We start from the raw sequence: 16,206 nt of genomic DNA on the forward strand, positions 1-16,206 counted from the left end.
TGCCAGCTATTTAGACATTAATGGCTGTGTGTTGAGTTATTTTCAGAAGACAGTAAATCTACACTGCTATACAAGTTGTACACTGACTACTCTAAGTTATATCCAAGTTTTAGTTCTATAGTGTTGTCCCATGAAAAGATATAATAAAATATTTGCAGAAATGTGAGGGGTGTACTCACTTTTGTGATACACTGTATATATATATATATATATATATATATATATAATGCATTTATTTGTCATATATAAATATACAGATGTACAGTACAATGAAATTCTTTCTTCGCATATCTCAGCTTGTTTGAAAGCTGGGGTCAGAGCACAGGGTCAGCCATAGTACAGCGCCTGGAGCGGAGAGGGTTAAGGACTCTCAGTGGCTGCATGGCAGAGCTGGGATTCGAACTCTAAACCTTTCAGTTGATAGCTCAAATATGTTAATAAACACAACATAAAAATGACATTTGCAAATGTATCCTTTTTAAAGATTTGATAGATATTTTACTGAAAAAGTTTTAGTTTGGATAACATGGTAAAATAAATACAAATTATTATTTTTTAAATTATAATTAAATGTTAAACCACTACTTTGTTGAAATAAAAATGTTACCTATCATCTCACTTTGTACGTCATGCTATACTCCCAAACCAATGGACTTTTTTTTGTCAAAAAAGCATTGAATTATGACAGTTGACTAAGTTTTGTTTAGTTTTAGGGCATAAATGGGTCGTTTGTCCAAAAAAGTCCACTGGTGGACATATACACACACACCTGACCATGACCTTAAAACATCCTGTTTCAAAAACAAATTGGTGACATCTATGTGATCTTTTCAGCTATAACAACAGCCACTCTTCTGAGAAGGCTTCTCACACTGCTTTCAAAGTATATTTGTGGGAATTTGTGCCCAATCAGTCAAAAGATCATTTATATGGCTAAACACTGATGTAAAGAAAGCCTTAATTGATGTTCCAGATGTTCTAAAGTCTAAATTATTTAAACCAGCCAGCAGTGTTTTTGCAGAGTTAAAGTTCTTCACTACTCTTGCTGTCCTGACCAGACAGCAGGAGTCGCTGAAGCACTGGCAATGAGAAGAAACTCATCAGACCTTCAAACTGGTAGAAAAGCTGAGACTCAACTTGAAAGCTCAATCTCTCCACAGTGGTGGGCTGGACTATTAGACTGATGTGCCACCCTAACACAACTGAGCTTGTTTTCTTCAGTCAAGGTTTGTGATAAAATTTGGAGCAGGGGTGTCTTTATTAAACGACAGTCTGTAATTAAACCAAATACATTTTTGGTGGTGCTTGGATTGCTTGGACTATTTAGACACATTTTTTATTATAATAAAATGAGTGCAGGGCAATGGTAGCTTAGCGGTTAAGGTAGTGGCTAGTAAACATAAGATCACTTGTTTAATACCGACCTCTGCCAAGGTGCTACTTTTTGGACCCCTGAGCAAAGGCCTTAACCCTTAGTTGCTTAAACTGTATTTGGTCACAACTTTAAGATGCTTTGGATAAAAGTACCTGCTTGGGGTTTTTGGCCATCATTCTATGTTCTTTGTATTTGCTAGTAATTGTTTGTACAGATGACTTTGTGACCTAAATCTGCACTAGTGTCAGAGAAAGTGGATGCTAGTCTGTTGCTCTCCATGACCAGTATTTATTTATTTATTAGGGTTTTAACATCATGTTTTACACTCTTTGGTTACATTCATGACAGAAATGGTAGTTACTCTTTAGTTACACAAGATTCATCAGTTCACAAGTTTAACGTCAAACACAGTCATGGACAATTTTGTATCTCCAATTCACCTCACTTGCATGTCTTTGGACTATGCGATGAAACCGGAGCTCCCAGAGGAAACCCACACAGACACGAAGAGAACATGCAAACTTTGCACAGAAAGGACCTGGACCACTCCACCTAGGGATCGAACCCAGGACCTTCTTGCTGTGAGGTGACAGTGCTACCCACCGAGCCACCGTGCCACCCCCGTGGCCAGTGTGGGGGTGGTCCAAAAGACAGAGGAATTTCAATAGGGAATTGGAAATGACTAGATTAAAGAGACAAATGTAAAAAGTCCCTGATGTTACTATGCTGATAGATACACTGCCTGGCCAAAAACAAGGTTACCACCTGGATTTAACTAAGCAAATAGGTAAGAGCCTCCCATTGGATAATTACTGCATGGGTGATTATGTTTCAGCTGGCAACAAGTTATTTAACCCTAACTGATGCAGTAACTAGCTTCTCATTTGTTAAACAACCATGTCAAAAGACACATCCTGTGGTCGTGGAAAAGATGTTAATCTGTTTCAGAAGGGTCAAATTATTGGCATGCATAAAGCAGAGAAAACATCTAAGGAGAAGCTGAAACTACTAAAATCGGGTTAAGAACTGTCCAACTCATTATTAAAAAGTGGAAGGCCAGTGGGGAAACATCATCTTCGAGGAAGGAATGTGGTCGGAAAAAAATCTTGAATGATTGCGATCGGCGATCACTTAAACGTTTGGTGAAATCAAATGGTAGAAAAACTACAGCAGAACTCAGTAGAGCATTTCCACACGCACAATGTGAAGGGAACTCAAGGAATTGGGACTAAACAGCTGTGTAGCCTTAAGTAAACCACTTGTCAGTGAAGCTAACCGGCAAAAACGGCTTCAATTTGCTAGGGAGCATAAAGATTGGACTCTGGAGCAATGGAAGAAAGTCATGTGGTCTGATGAGTCCAGATTTACCCTGTTCCAGAGTGATGGGCGCATCAGGGTAAGAAGAGAGGTGGCTGAAGTGATGCACCCATCATGCCTAGTGCCTACCATACAAGCCTGTGAGGGCAGTGCTATGATCTGGGGTTGCTGCAGTCGGTCAGGTCTAGGTTCAGCAACGTTATGTGCCCAAAGAATGAGGTCAGCTGACTACGTGAATATACTGAACCACCAGGTTATTCCATCAATGGATTTTTTCTTCCCTGATGGCACGGGCATATTCCAAGATGACAATGCCAAAATTCATCGGGCTCAAATTGTTAAAGAGTGGTTCATGAATTGGCCACCACAGAGTCCAGACCTGAACCCCATTGAGAATCTTTGGGATGTGCTGGAGAAGACTTTGCGCAGTGGTCCAAATCTCCCATCATCAATACAAGATCTTGGGGGAAAATGAATGTTGTGACATTGCAGAAGCTTGTGGAAACGATGCCACAGCAAATGCGTGCCGTAATCAAAGCTAAAGGCGGTCCAACCAAATATTAGTGTGTGACCTTTTTTTTGGCCAGGCAGTGTATAAGCATCAACATGCATTGTTTGCAGATGAGTTTGATGCTGGTTGCAATGACAAAAACGATCCGCTAGACGTCACTACGCGGACGCCTAAACTTCAGCTCTGGTTGTAAACGCGTGAACAGGGTGCACAAGTAGCAAAGCAGGCACCTTGCATGTGGGAGGGGGTGTAAATGTACCTCCTGCTCTTTGTGTCGGATCGGTGTGTATGACGGGCTAGATGAGGTAAGAGCTGTGAGTGTGTAAGTGTGTGAGTGTGTAAGTGTGTGTGTGTGTGTGTAGTGACGGCTCGGCCACATGGGATCCACCTGCTCGGAGCTTCACCCGGGAGACGCGCAGCGCCTAATTGTACGTTGTTGTGAGCGGGGTTAAGAGGCCACGCCCCTTCAATTAGCACTCCACGCGTACACAAGTGCACGCACACGCGCCCCGAAGAACCTGGCTGCGCACGCAGACGATGTAAAGAAGAAGGTGTGCAAAAAGCTTTAACGAATGTTAGTGGGACCGAGAGCGCCTGGTACAGAACTAAGAGGGTCCGAGTGTGTTAACGGAGCGCGTCCTTGTATGCAGTCCCGAAGAGAGAGAGAACGAGCGTGAGAGAGAGAGAGAGAGAGAGAGAAAGAGAGAGAGAGACTGACTGACTACCTGCTTGCGCGCAATTCTTGGAGGACTCGGAAGGACGCGCGTTCTCTCGCCGAGCAACAAGCCAAGAGACACCAAAAAGGCAAAGACTCGGATGCCAGCTCTCACCGGTGGAGTAATATAACCAGCCGAAGAGTAAACGTGCAGCAAATCAACAAGCCATGTATCTAAACAGAGAAGAGGAGCATGTGAAAGGTAAGCCGCTTTGTGTACGGTTTACTGTTAGAGGGTCATGGTATTCCGTACATTTGTTACTAATTCCAGTTCCACACACTTTCTGTAAGTACGAATCTGTGTATCACCTGGACCAGTTGTCTTAAACGCTAGGGTAGAGTCCTGCCTTCATTCTAAGCCCTGATTTATTACATTTCACACAAATAAAGCACAAAAAAGAAGTGTAACACTTAGTGCATGGCGCGCTGTATGGAACACTGATGATGTTAACAGAAATCCGTGCAGCTCGAATTATCTAGTTTTTTGAACGTTTAACTTAATTTTGTTTGATGCGGTCACATCCTGCGTGTAGATGCTCTTTCTGTATTTACTCCCATCACACGGGGAAATACATAAATACATAAAAAAATGCATTATCCACTGGTTGATGCACTGTATGGAAAACTGTTGTGTTAACAGGAATCCGTACAGCTCCTACTGCTGCTGTTATACTTGAGCTACAGAATTATTCTATTGATCAGGCTACAATCGGTGTAACATTCAGTAATGAAGGTCAACCCAGGCACTGGGAGCACTGTAAAGAAAACCAAACCCTACTTCTAAGAGAATGTTGGTTTGATTTTTTTGGTGTTATTTCTTTACCTCCCTGTTTCATTAGTGAGGGACACAGCTCCTCTCAGTCCTTTCCATCAGCTGGGTGCTGATGCCTGTGTGACATTGTCATGTGCAGCCCGGTCATGTGTAAAGCTCTTCTGAATAGATTACATAACGATTGAAAACCTGACCTGCTACTTGTGGCTCATTTGTTGTGTTCGTGTGAGATGATACTCCAGAGGACAAGAAATTACAAGGTCAAAGCAATTGTAGCTATAGGACAGCTTGTCCCTCATATGGAGCTATCCATTGAGCGTCAGTTTTGAGATGGATAGGACATTGTTTGATTGCATTGTTTGATTTTGTGTAAACTCCCCATATGACACAAGCTGCAGATTTATTGCTGCTAATATATTGCAGGCAGGGATGGATTTAATGGGGTGTGCCAGTACAGAGTAGTAGAAATTGGCGTCAGGGTTTAGGGGCGGACTGTAAACCTACGAGGGAATTGCAATTAGAAGCGAAAGCGGCAGGTTTGACAAGCAACACCTGCTGCTCACTAGCCATTTAAAGCCTAAAAGGAGAGAGACGTGGAAAGAGGTCTACCCACTACGCTACCACTGTCCCATACTATGTATGTATGTATATATATATATATATATATATATATATATATATATATATATATATATATATATATATATGAATTTACTATAGAAGTGATGATGCTGGTGTTTTTTTTTTTTACCAACACATTCAACGTGATGAGGCGAATTAGGTTTATGTAATCATCCAGCGTATTACAGTCAAATTAGACCGTTAAGGCTGAAGCAAAGAACCAATTAGTTAGTATTATTACCTGTTATTGCCATGCGTGCGCGTACACTGGATGTTGAATTAGCACTGTCTAATTACAACAGATTGTGATGGCTTACCTCGCGGGGATTGCTCATTTTACAACTAAATATTAAATGCTTAATGATTATTATTATTAATGATATTATTATTACAATTATTACTATTAATAAAATATTAATAATGCTAATAAATAATAACAACAATAACATATATAATAACATAATAATAATAATAATAATAACAATAATAACAATGCGCTCTTTGTAAATTCCCGGCGCGTCTGAAGGTGGAGTGATTGCCACCTTGGAGCGGTCGCGCGCTCGTATTTTTGTGCGCGCGTGTGTGGGCGGGGTCACGCCACACAGGGACGCGTCGGATCGGTCACGTGGGCCACGCGCCAACCAGCTCTCTTATTTTGGATCCCCATTATTTCGTTTTCACTACTAGCCGTAAGCACGGGAAATAAGGAATGCTTACCCCCCCACCCAAAAAAGGAACAAAAACTTGAGCGAGTCGGCAGAGAAAAAATGACAGGCTACAAGGAATGACATTGTTGAGCAATATCGCATTCACACACTATTTTAGCATGAGACGCGCTGTATTAGGCTGCACACGGAGCAGAGGCGAGCTGTCGTGTTCCAAATACCACCCTATAGACTACATAGTGTGCCAAGTGTGCGGATTGAGACACAGCCCTAGCTACACGCTGATACTGCGTGCGCAGTATTTTTCTCATTAAATTCTTCATATTGAGTTGTTCTATGCATTCTATGAACCAATTTTAATACTTCAGGGATTTGATTTCGATTGTTTTGTTGGCAGTTTGTTTTTTCACAACCTCATGTTTTAGCCCTAATTATTATTATTATTATTTTTTATTTTCTTTATGCATTTTCTCCCCTTTTTCTCCCTTTTTTAGCACGTCCAATTGCTCAATTGCGTCATGCTTCCTCTCCACCGATGCCGATCCCTGCTCTGATTGAGGAGAATGAAGCTAACCCACGCCCCCAACACGTGGGCAGCATGCCGTATGCATCTTATCACCTACACTTTAATGAGTGCAGTGCAGCTCAGCGTTGTGTTTGGAGAGACACACCCTGAGAGCACTCTTCTCTCATCTCTGTGCAGGCGCCATCAATCAGCCTGCAGAGGTCGTAATTGCACCAGTCATGAGAGACAGAGACCCCATCCGGCTTAGTCCCGCCCATATCTAAACAATAGGCTAATCGTTGTTCATGTGGAATCTCAGCCTTAGACAGCAGGCAGAGCTGAGATTCGATACGATGTATTCGAGATCCAGCTCTGGTTCCAGCGTGTGTTTTTACTGCTGCGCCACCTGAGCGGCCTTAGCCCTAATTATTAAACAAACTAAATATTTGGCTACATCACTTATTTGTTTAACTTGCATTAGTACATTTTGCTTTTCATTACTGGTAGTTGATTTCTCAGGTTAAGAAAGCATATTATTTAAACAGTAGATTGGCTTGTCAAGGTGGATTCCCAGTCTACAGCACTATATTCACAAGTGTTGTAAATATGTTTCCATATTTACATTTACGGCATTTAGCAAAAGCTTTTAATCCAAGACGACTTACAATACTGAGACAGTATACTTTGTAAGCAATTGAGGGTTAAGAGCCTTGCTTAAGGGCCCAACAGTGGCAACCTGGTAGTGGTGTGGCTTGAACCAGTGACCTTATAATTACTAGTCCAGTTCCTTAACCAATCGGCTACAACTGCCTGATGTAACAGAAGCAACATGAGCCAAAAGGTGTTGACACACCTAAATGTAATGCACTGTAAACATTCTGCACAAATTCAATATAACACCCCTTTTTGGAAGCTTCACTAGCAACACAGCATGTCAGTATTAAAGTTAATAGTTTTGCCGGTTACATCACTGCCACGCAGTTAGTGTCTGTTTATGCTGTTCGTTTCAGTCTGAGTGTGGATGTGTGTTGGTGCATGTGTTTCGTACTTTAGCTTTCAGTTGAGAAATTGACTTGCTAGTGTGATAAATATAGACACATGGGTTTGTGAGTAGAAAACCTTTGTCACAGTCTGCCACTGCATCACCGAATGTAACGTGAAACTGTATTATGCAAAGAGAGAGCCAGACATCACTTCTATACAGAAACACTGCTGAGTTCTCTGGACCCAGTCTTATCTCAGATGGACCAAAACACACAGAAAATATGTGCTGTGAAGAGATGAGTACACATTTCAGCTTGTCTTTGGGAACACACACTTCCAAAACTGAAACAATTAGGATTCTCCGTTCCAAAATGTAATTAATATGCCAAGTGATGAGTGGCAAACATGCATCTGTTCCTTTACTTATTTTGAGTATGTTGCAAGCATCAAAATTTAAATGTATTTTATTTTTATGTTTTACCACTTCTTTATCCTTTATCTTTTTCAGACAATCATGTCTGTATGTAGACACCTGACTAGCCGATTGCACCACTGAGGATTTAAAAACTGGATCCCAGCAGTAGTAGAATAGCATAATCACTGCTGCTCAGCCTGAGAGCCTGTAAATGTGTTTATATTTACAAAATACAGGGTGCTCAAATGGCGCAGTGGTAAAACATGCTAACCCACTGGTGCTGACATTTTGAACTCGAGAGTTCAAATCTCAGCTCTGCTATTGGCTGGCTGGGCACCTATGCAGACAATAATTAGTTTATCTGTTAATGGCGCCTGCAGAAAGGATGAGGGATTATGGAGATCACTGCATGACTCTCTGTGTGAACCTGCCTGGTGCAGGTGAAAAGAGGCGGTTGGCTACTGCACACTGTGTTAGTTACGGCCCTTTTCAGACAGAAGTGGAGGTCTGCAGCAGTAGAGGAAAATTGGGGTGAAAGTGCATAACCTGTTAGATGTTGGAAACCTAAAGTTAAAGACCCAGATTTTCTGCCCTAATGCTTTAAAGCTATTCTGGTAACCCAGCTTGTGTTTAGGACATGCTACATTGTTTTTTTTTTCTTTTGTTCAGTCTGTCACCTGTGTGTGTTTGGGGCTCAGTGACATCTCCCCATGTTAGTCCTCACATCTGATTAATGTATTTATAAAGATTTTTTTTCCATAGCATCCAAATAGGTTTTTCCAGGTACTCTGGTTTTCATCCATCTTTTAAAACATGCCTAGTAGTCTGGCTACAGTAAATTGGTCTTATGTTTGAGTGTTAATGAATGTGTTTGTGTAATGTGCTGCAGACTGTTCAAGGTCTGTTCTTGCTTTGTGCCTGTGTTTCGGACCCAGTGTGACCTTGAATAGTATAAAGTGTTGTAAAGATGAATAAAAAATTTAATAAATGACACTTATGCAGAACAGCCAATATTTTTACAGTAACATTCCTCCAATGAATAAATGGTTTAAACCGTCAATGTCATTGATAGAAGTCAGCTGTTAACTGTTAAAGAATAATGAGCCAGACAGACTCAAATCAGTTCCTATATTAGCCTTGACCTTTCTTGGCGTGTAACAATGTTGGTTACCAGGATTATGATCAAGTGCAGTAAAACCTAAAAGTTTTTAAAACCTTATCAAAGATGAGCAGATGATCTCCAGTTTGTTTCTCAAAGAAAAACTGAAGGGGATTTACATATTCTCCCTCTACAGTGTATAATGGCATTACACAATTCAAAGAATCAGGAGGAAGTTTAGTTTGTAAAGGACAAGGGCGCAAGTCTAAGCTAAACAACTGTGATCTCAGATCCTTCAGATGGCACTGCATCAAGAACTATCATTCATCAATAGCTGATGTAACCACATAAGCAAAGGATCACAGTGCGCACAGTAAAAACGTGTATTGTGGTCATATGAATCAGTAATTCAGATCTTTTTTTGAGGTAATAGACACCGTGTGCCCTGGCCCAAAGATGAAAAAGACCATTTAGACTGTTCTCAGCAACAAGTCCAAAATCCAGCATCTGTCATGGTATGGGGCTGTGTAATTTACACAGCATCAGTGTTTGTTTGTTTGTTTATTAGGATTTTAACGTCATGTTTTATACTTTTGGTTACATTCATGACAGGAACCATAGTTACTCATTACACAAGATTCATCACAGTCATGGACAATTTCGTATCGCCAATTAACCTGACTGCATGTCTTTGGACTGTGGGAGGAAACCAGAGTACCCAGAGTAAACCCATGTAGACACAGGGAGAACATGCAAACTCCACACAGAAATGACCCGGACCGCCCCACCTGGGTATCGAACCCAGGACCTTCTTGCTGTGTGGCGATAGTGCTACCCACTTAGCCACCACCCATGCATTAACAAAAGTACATTGAGATTGAAGAGCAACTTAGGCTGCCTATAGACAACATCTTTTCCAGGGACGTCCATGCATTTTTTAACAAGACAATGCAAAATCACATGCTTTGCATATTAAAAAAGACATAGCTGCTGGTACAAAGTGGTAAATAATTTACCATTCCAACTTTTTTTGGAATGTTTCACAGGCCTGAAATGCAGGAATGAATGTGTATTAACAAATGAAATTAAGTTGACCCGACAAAACATGAAATATCTTGGATTCATACTGTCTGCAATTTATTAAAAGTCTAAGTAAATGTAAGAAACTCTGCATTTTTTAATATGCATTTTTTCCATACTGACGCAGCTTTTTGATTTGGGGTTTATTTAAATGATGATCATGAAATGTGAGTTGTAAGTAAATGCAATACAAGCAATTTAGGGCCTTATAGGCCTTAAGGGGACAAGACTGTTTGAAGTCCCAATGCAGCTAAATCGCCAGAGACCTTCCTATTAATAGTCTAGTGTCTTATCAGCTGAGCTAACTTTGCAGATGAAATGAAGGATTGCATCAGCTAAGGTCAACAACATGTTCACAAGTTTGCTGTGTTTACTGAATCAGACTTACTGTATGTTCATCACTGGTCATATCCACTTGTCTTAAGTAGTGTATATTAAGCCTTAATTCATTATTACAAGTCAGTTTACACTCACAGCCTTGTATAAAAACCATATGATTTATACATATTTATATGACAGTAGAGCAGGGGTATCCAGTCTTGGGCCTGTATGGCTGCAGGTTGTCATACTAACAGGTAGGAACTAGACCAGAGAACGCTGATGAGTTGTTTAACAACCAAGACCCAGCGTTTAAACAAATGCAATTAGTGCAATCAGCTGGTTTAAAAACCTGCAGCCACAACTGACCTTTTTGGAAAAGATTTGACACCCCTGCCATAGAGGAGTTCACTGCTGTGCCTCAATGTCAAAGAGTAATTACTAGAACAGTGTTCTATGGGACAAAAGGCTGCCACAAATGTCAAAATCTCTGTTATAACAGTTCAGAGCTATTTATACAAAACAAAAGATGGCACATTTAAAGCTGCTTTGTGCTTTAAGGACTCAAAAGCTGTAATTAATGTAGTCGGTGGTGTTCCTGTGGTCAAAAGTCAAAGGAGATATGGCCATGACATTCAAATCACAGGAGTAAATCAACAATTAATAAATTACACACACCACCCAAAATAATAAATTTAGCACACCATTCAAAATACTTTAACTGAAAGAGGATTTCTCTGAAAATAATTAATCAAATACTCCCGATCACCATGTAGCAACCACCAAAATTTGGGTAACATTATTATATTTGTTAATATTATTATATTGCTATTAAAAGTTCTTCTCATTTGTTTGTGATCAGGAAAAAAATATTGAAGATGAATGCAAATCTGATCAATCTAAAGGGGTCATGCACTTTAACTGTCAAAAAACCTGATTATATTTATATTCAGTAAAACAGTCCCGTCTACTCTTAATTTCTTATTCATTTAATATTGCTCACATACAACAGTTCTCCCCACTGTTGCATATCAGTAACATATAGGACAGGAAAATAACAGTATTCAATTAGTCCTGTGTGACCAAGCACTCACCCAGTGAGCCAATGTCACCGTGAAATAATATTTTCATGTCCTCCCTATTAAAGTTCAGCCAATTGTGTGTAGATGTCATATTTTGCTTTTAGGGCTTGACCTTACACTCTAGCTGTAGGACACTTATTCATATGCAATCATAATTTTAACATTCTATAAATGGGTTTAAAACGTTACTTTTATGTATGGGGTTTAGTATTTGCTGACTGTAATAATTGTTACCAAGCAGAAAATCCATCCAACACATTTTAAAAACAAAATTAATCAGTATATGGCACAGTTTTTTCTACACTGCATGACTAACTACATTTGTCACAGACATAATTGCAATACCAAAGACTGTGGAAAAAATTAATTAAACCAAAATGAAAACAGTCAAGTTTTTGGGAAAAATTGGTCTAAAAGAGCGCATCTAAAGAACAATGCTCGACAAGCACTATAAACTGAAATATGAGAATTACCTATATCTCCTGCCATGAATATAACCACTGTGCAAACAGGGCCTAAAACACCTAAATAAATTAATAAATAAACACAGACTTAATGAAGACAGTTTGACTAAACTGACATGCCAGCGTTTTACACTATATGGAACGTTTTAAGTATTTGGGTGCCTGACTATGAGCTTGTTGGACATCCCACTTCCAAATTTTTTTTAAAATTGTATTAAAATAGACAAACATTAATGCGATCTTTTCAGCTGTAACAATGGCAACTCTTCTGAGAAGGCTTCTCACAAGACACCTCCAAGACCAAAGAACTGATTGTAGACTTCAGGAGGAGGAAGTCTGATCTGCAACCAATCTGGATTAATGGGGAGTGTGTGGAGAGGGTACCTAGCTTCAAGTTTCTGGGGGTGCATATGGACGCAGACCTCCAATGGAGTTCTAACACCTCGGCGGTAGTGAAGAGGGCCCAGCAGCGCCTCCACTTTCTGAGGATCCTCAGGAGGCTCAACCTGAAGAAAGAACTGCTGACTGCTTTCTATCGCTGCTCCGTGGAGAGTGTGCTGACTTATTGCATCTCTGTGTGGTTCTCCAGCTGCACCACAGCACACAAGAAGGCCATACAGAGGGTCATCAACACCGCCCAGAAAATCATCGGGCACCCTCTCCCATCACTAAAGGAGCTCTACAGCACCCACTGTCTCAGGAGGGCACACAAAATTAAAAAAGACAGTACACACCCAGAGTACCGAATGTTCGAACTGCTGCCCTCGGGTAGACGGTACAGGCAAATCAAAACAAGGACTAATAGACTAAGAGACAGTTTTTACAACAGGGCCATAGCTATGTTAAACACAAACATGTGACACAACATGCGCCATTCAATGGGTATTGTGCAATTTCACTTCATTTCACTTTAATGGGACATGTGCAACTTCTAATTTAATTTGAATAGGACATGTGCAATAGCTTCGGTTCTGCTTCTGTTTTGTTTAAGTACTGTTTTATATTTTAATATTTTTATTTGTATCTAGTACTTTTATTGTTTGCTGTTTTTTTCTTGCACCGAGAGGGGGGGTTGTATTACAATTTCGTTGTGCAAGTGTACAAGTACAATGTGCAATGACAATAAATGATTCGTATTCGTATCGTAGTGACCTAACATTTGGTTCATCATAAAGGTATAATACTACATATTAAATTATTTGCTGCTGTAAGTGCCCAAACTATAAAAACTAATTAAATCTAATTCAGTCTTAGGTTTATGTGGCCCACCACTTTGCAGCTTCGCTACAGCTACTCCTAAGTGATTTTACTTAATTACAACACTCTTGCTTGAGGAAAAAAATGACAAACTGAATCATTAAGAAAGATGTTCTGTCACAGTGCCACATTAAGTCATTGAAAGAGCTTTTCAGCATTACCCCTTCTACAAGCAGTGTTTGTGGCTGTCCATATACTTTTTGTAAACGTACACGGATCAGCCATAACATTAAAACCACCTCCTTGTTTCTACACTCAATGTCCATTTTATCAGCTCCACTTACCATATAGAAGCACTTTGTAGTTCTACATTTACTGACTGTAGTCCATCTGTTTCTCTGCATGCTTAGTTAGACCCCTTTCATGCTGTTCTTCAATGGTCAGGACTCTCCCAGGACCATTACAGAGTAGGTATTATTTAGGTGGTAGATCATTCTCATCACTGCAGTGACACTGACATGGTGGTGGTGTGTTAGTGTGTGTTGTGCTGGTATGAGTGGATAGATTGTAGAACTACAAAGTGCTTCTATATGGTAAGTGGAGCTGATAAAATGGACAGTGAGTGTACTGTAGAAACAAGGAGGTGGTTTTAATGTTATGGCTGATCAGTGTATGTGTGTCAGGATTCGTAAAAAATAACTATTTGTAAAGCTGTAAGTCTTATATGAACAAGGTGTAGGCCTTTAAACCATCATTAATTCCCTCTGTTATTTTTACTACCACATCCTCTTATGACTGTCAATAAATAATTAATAAACTTATTTTTACACCAAAGCATATGAGCACACCTGTTGTAGGTACAGTGTGGTTTACTTAGCTAGGTTATGGAAAATGGGAGGTATGTTAGCCATATGAAAAAAACCTGCTTAATTAATGCTGTGTTTACTTTGAGTCATTCATTTACTTCCATAACACAAGGCTATTGTGTACTTTCAAGTGGAGGTAATTGCACAAAACCTGTTCTTTGTGTATAAACGTTATCAATTAAAAGGAATGATTAAGCATGGGACTGCTTTTAGCAGGCCTGTTCTTGAGGAGCACTGAACTCATGTTGATTGACTAAACACACACTGACTTGTCCGTTTAAGCACTTTATATAATGAAACCACTTGGGTTTATGATTATTTACATTTACAGCATTTAGCAGACGCTTTTATCAAAAGTGACAATTTACAATCAAAGCAATTAAGGGCCTTGCTCAACGGCCCAATAGTCGCAACTTAGTACTGGTGGGGCTCAAAGCAGGGATCTTACAATTACTAGAACAGTACCTTAACCACTGAGTTAGCACTGCATTTATAAAATGATATTTCATTATTTGATTCAGTACTCACACCATTAATTTAACCTTAATTTAAATAAGCTTAGCGCTGTAGGGTAGCACTGTTAACAGTAATCTATAAAAGTCTCACTGTATTAATACGTTCTAATACATTATAAAACTGCCCATATTCTTGGATTTGCTATTTTCTCACGTTACACTAGCAAACATGCAGTGGTGTATAAAGTACTGGAAGGCCATACTTGAGTAAAAGTACAAGTATCTTACCAGTAATTTACTTTGATAGAAGTAAAAGTCACCTTTTAGAATATTACTTGAGTAAAAGTCTAAAAGTATCTGATGTTTAATGTACTTAAGTATCAAAAGTAGAAGTAAAAGTAAATGCTGTTAGTATAAATGGAAGCGGTCATTTAAATATAAAGATTGTTCTTTTAAGCCTGTAAACCACCTTAACAATTAACCTGTTTTCTTCCTTTCATCTGAACATGATTTGTGTCAATTCATGATCATAATCATTGTTGACATCCCCTGTTTGAAATCATGACATTATTTAGTTGTTTTTTTAACATATTACTAGCCCTAAATGTTCCTGTTCCAACGTTTTTAGAATGTGAGTCGATGTAAATGTAAGAAACACTGCATCTATTTTATTTGCATTTTCTATACTGTCCCATTTTTTTATTTGGGTAGTATATTTCAATAACAAAAAAATAATTTTGGCATAATTAATTTAAAGCAAAACTCAGGAGAGTTTAACAAAACGTGTGGCACTTTTATCCCTTTAATGATCTGTTCAACCATTAATTTAAATCAAAATATTTGAGTAAAATAAGCTGTATTTAAATAATCTTTTTTGGGCTGCATCTACTCACTGAATGGCATGTGTTAAACTTAAAAAATATTGGTATTCTTACTTTAAGAAAACACCATTTCTAACTTGAAGCCAACAGCTGAAAAATCATGAATAATAAGTTGAATAAGTTGAGTTCTTGTTGAGATGATTAAAGGGTTAAAGACGTGCTGCATGTTCCTCAGCACCATGAATCTCTCATCTGCCGGTCTAATACAGAAGTTATCTGAGGAAATATTTGTGAGTTTTTAAAAATAATGGACGTGTCTTCATGAGTTTTGCAGTCAATGAATTCCAAACAAATTTAGTGAAACGTTTTATTTGTGGTTCAATGTAATCGGTAAAAATGGTAGGTAGATATCTGAACAATGTTAATGCTAATAATACGAAAAAACAGCTGATGCTGCAGCTTTACTTTGTTAATCATTGTTAACTTACATCAGTGTGTTGGACGGGGAGCTTCTGAAATGTCCATATTTGCGGGTCTTTGGGTGAACGACGCACTTTTAGAAAACTGCGATAGCTTTTAGAGAACGTTTGCACATGCGCATTAATGTGTTTAACCACCGTCTAACTCACAAGCGCAGATTCACCAAACCAGCGTGCAGTCAGTCACACATCTCACATCATTTAACTTTCATTTTGTAGTAACGAGTAACCAATTTACATACAGCGAATGTAACGGAGTAAAAGTACACAATTTCTTTAGAAAATGTAGTGGAGTAAAAGTGAAAGTTGCTGAAAATTTTTATACTCCAGTAAAGTACAAGTACTTCAAAAAAACTACTTAAGTACTGTAACGAAGTATTATTACTTCGTTACTATACACCACTGCAAACATGGATTGTAATTTGAGTGGTAGAAAACACGCACACAACTGTTTGCAGTGATATT

General features: G+C 39.1%; 1 protein-coding gene across 1 annotated transcript in view; it reads left to right on the forward strand.

The window, feature by feature from the left end:
- The first annotated feature begins 3,871 nt into the window (after positions 1-3,871).
- Positions 3,872-16,206, forward strand: part of syt7a (synaptotagmin VIIa) — a 228,092-nt gene continuing 215,757 nt past the window's right edge. Inside the window, exon 1 of the mRNA XM_062993413.1 lies at positions 3,872-4,120. Coding sequence (XP_062849483.1) covers positions 4,087-4,120 — 34 coding nt within the window. The 5' untranslated portion in view covers positions 3,872-4,086. The remainder of the gene's footprint in view (positions 4,121-16,206) is intronic.

This window comes from Trichomycterus rosablanca, chromosome 1 (genome assembly GCF_030014385.1).
Source record: "Trichomycterus rosablanca isolate fTriRos1 chromosome 1, fTriRos1.hap1, whole genome shotgun sequence".
NCBI lineage: Eukaryota > Metazoa > Chordata > Actinopteri > Siluriformes > Trichomycteridae > Trichomycterus > Trichomycterus rosablanca.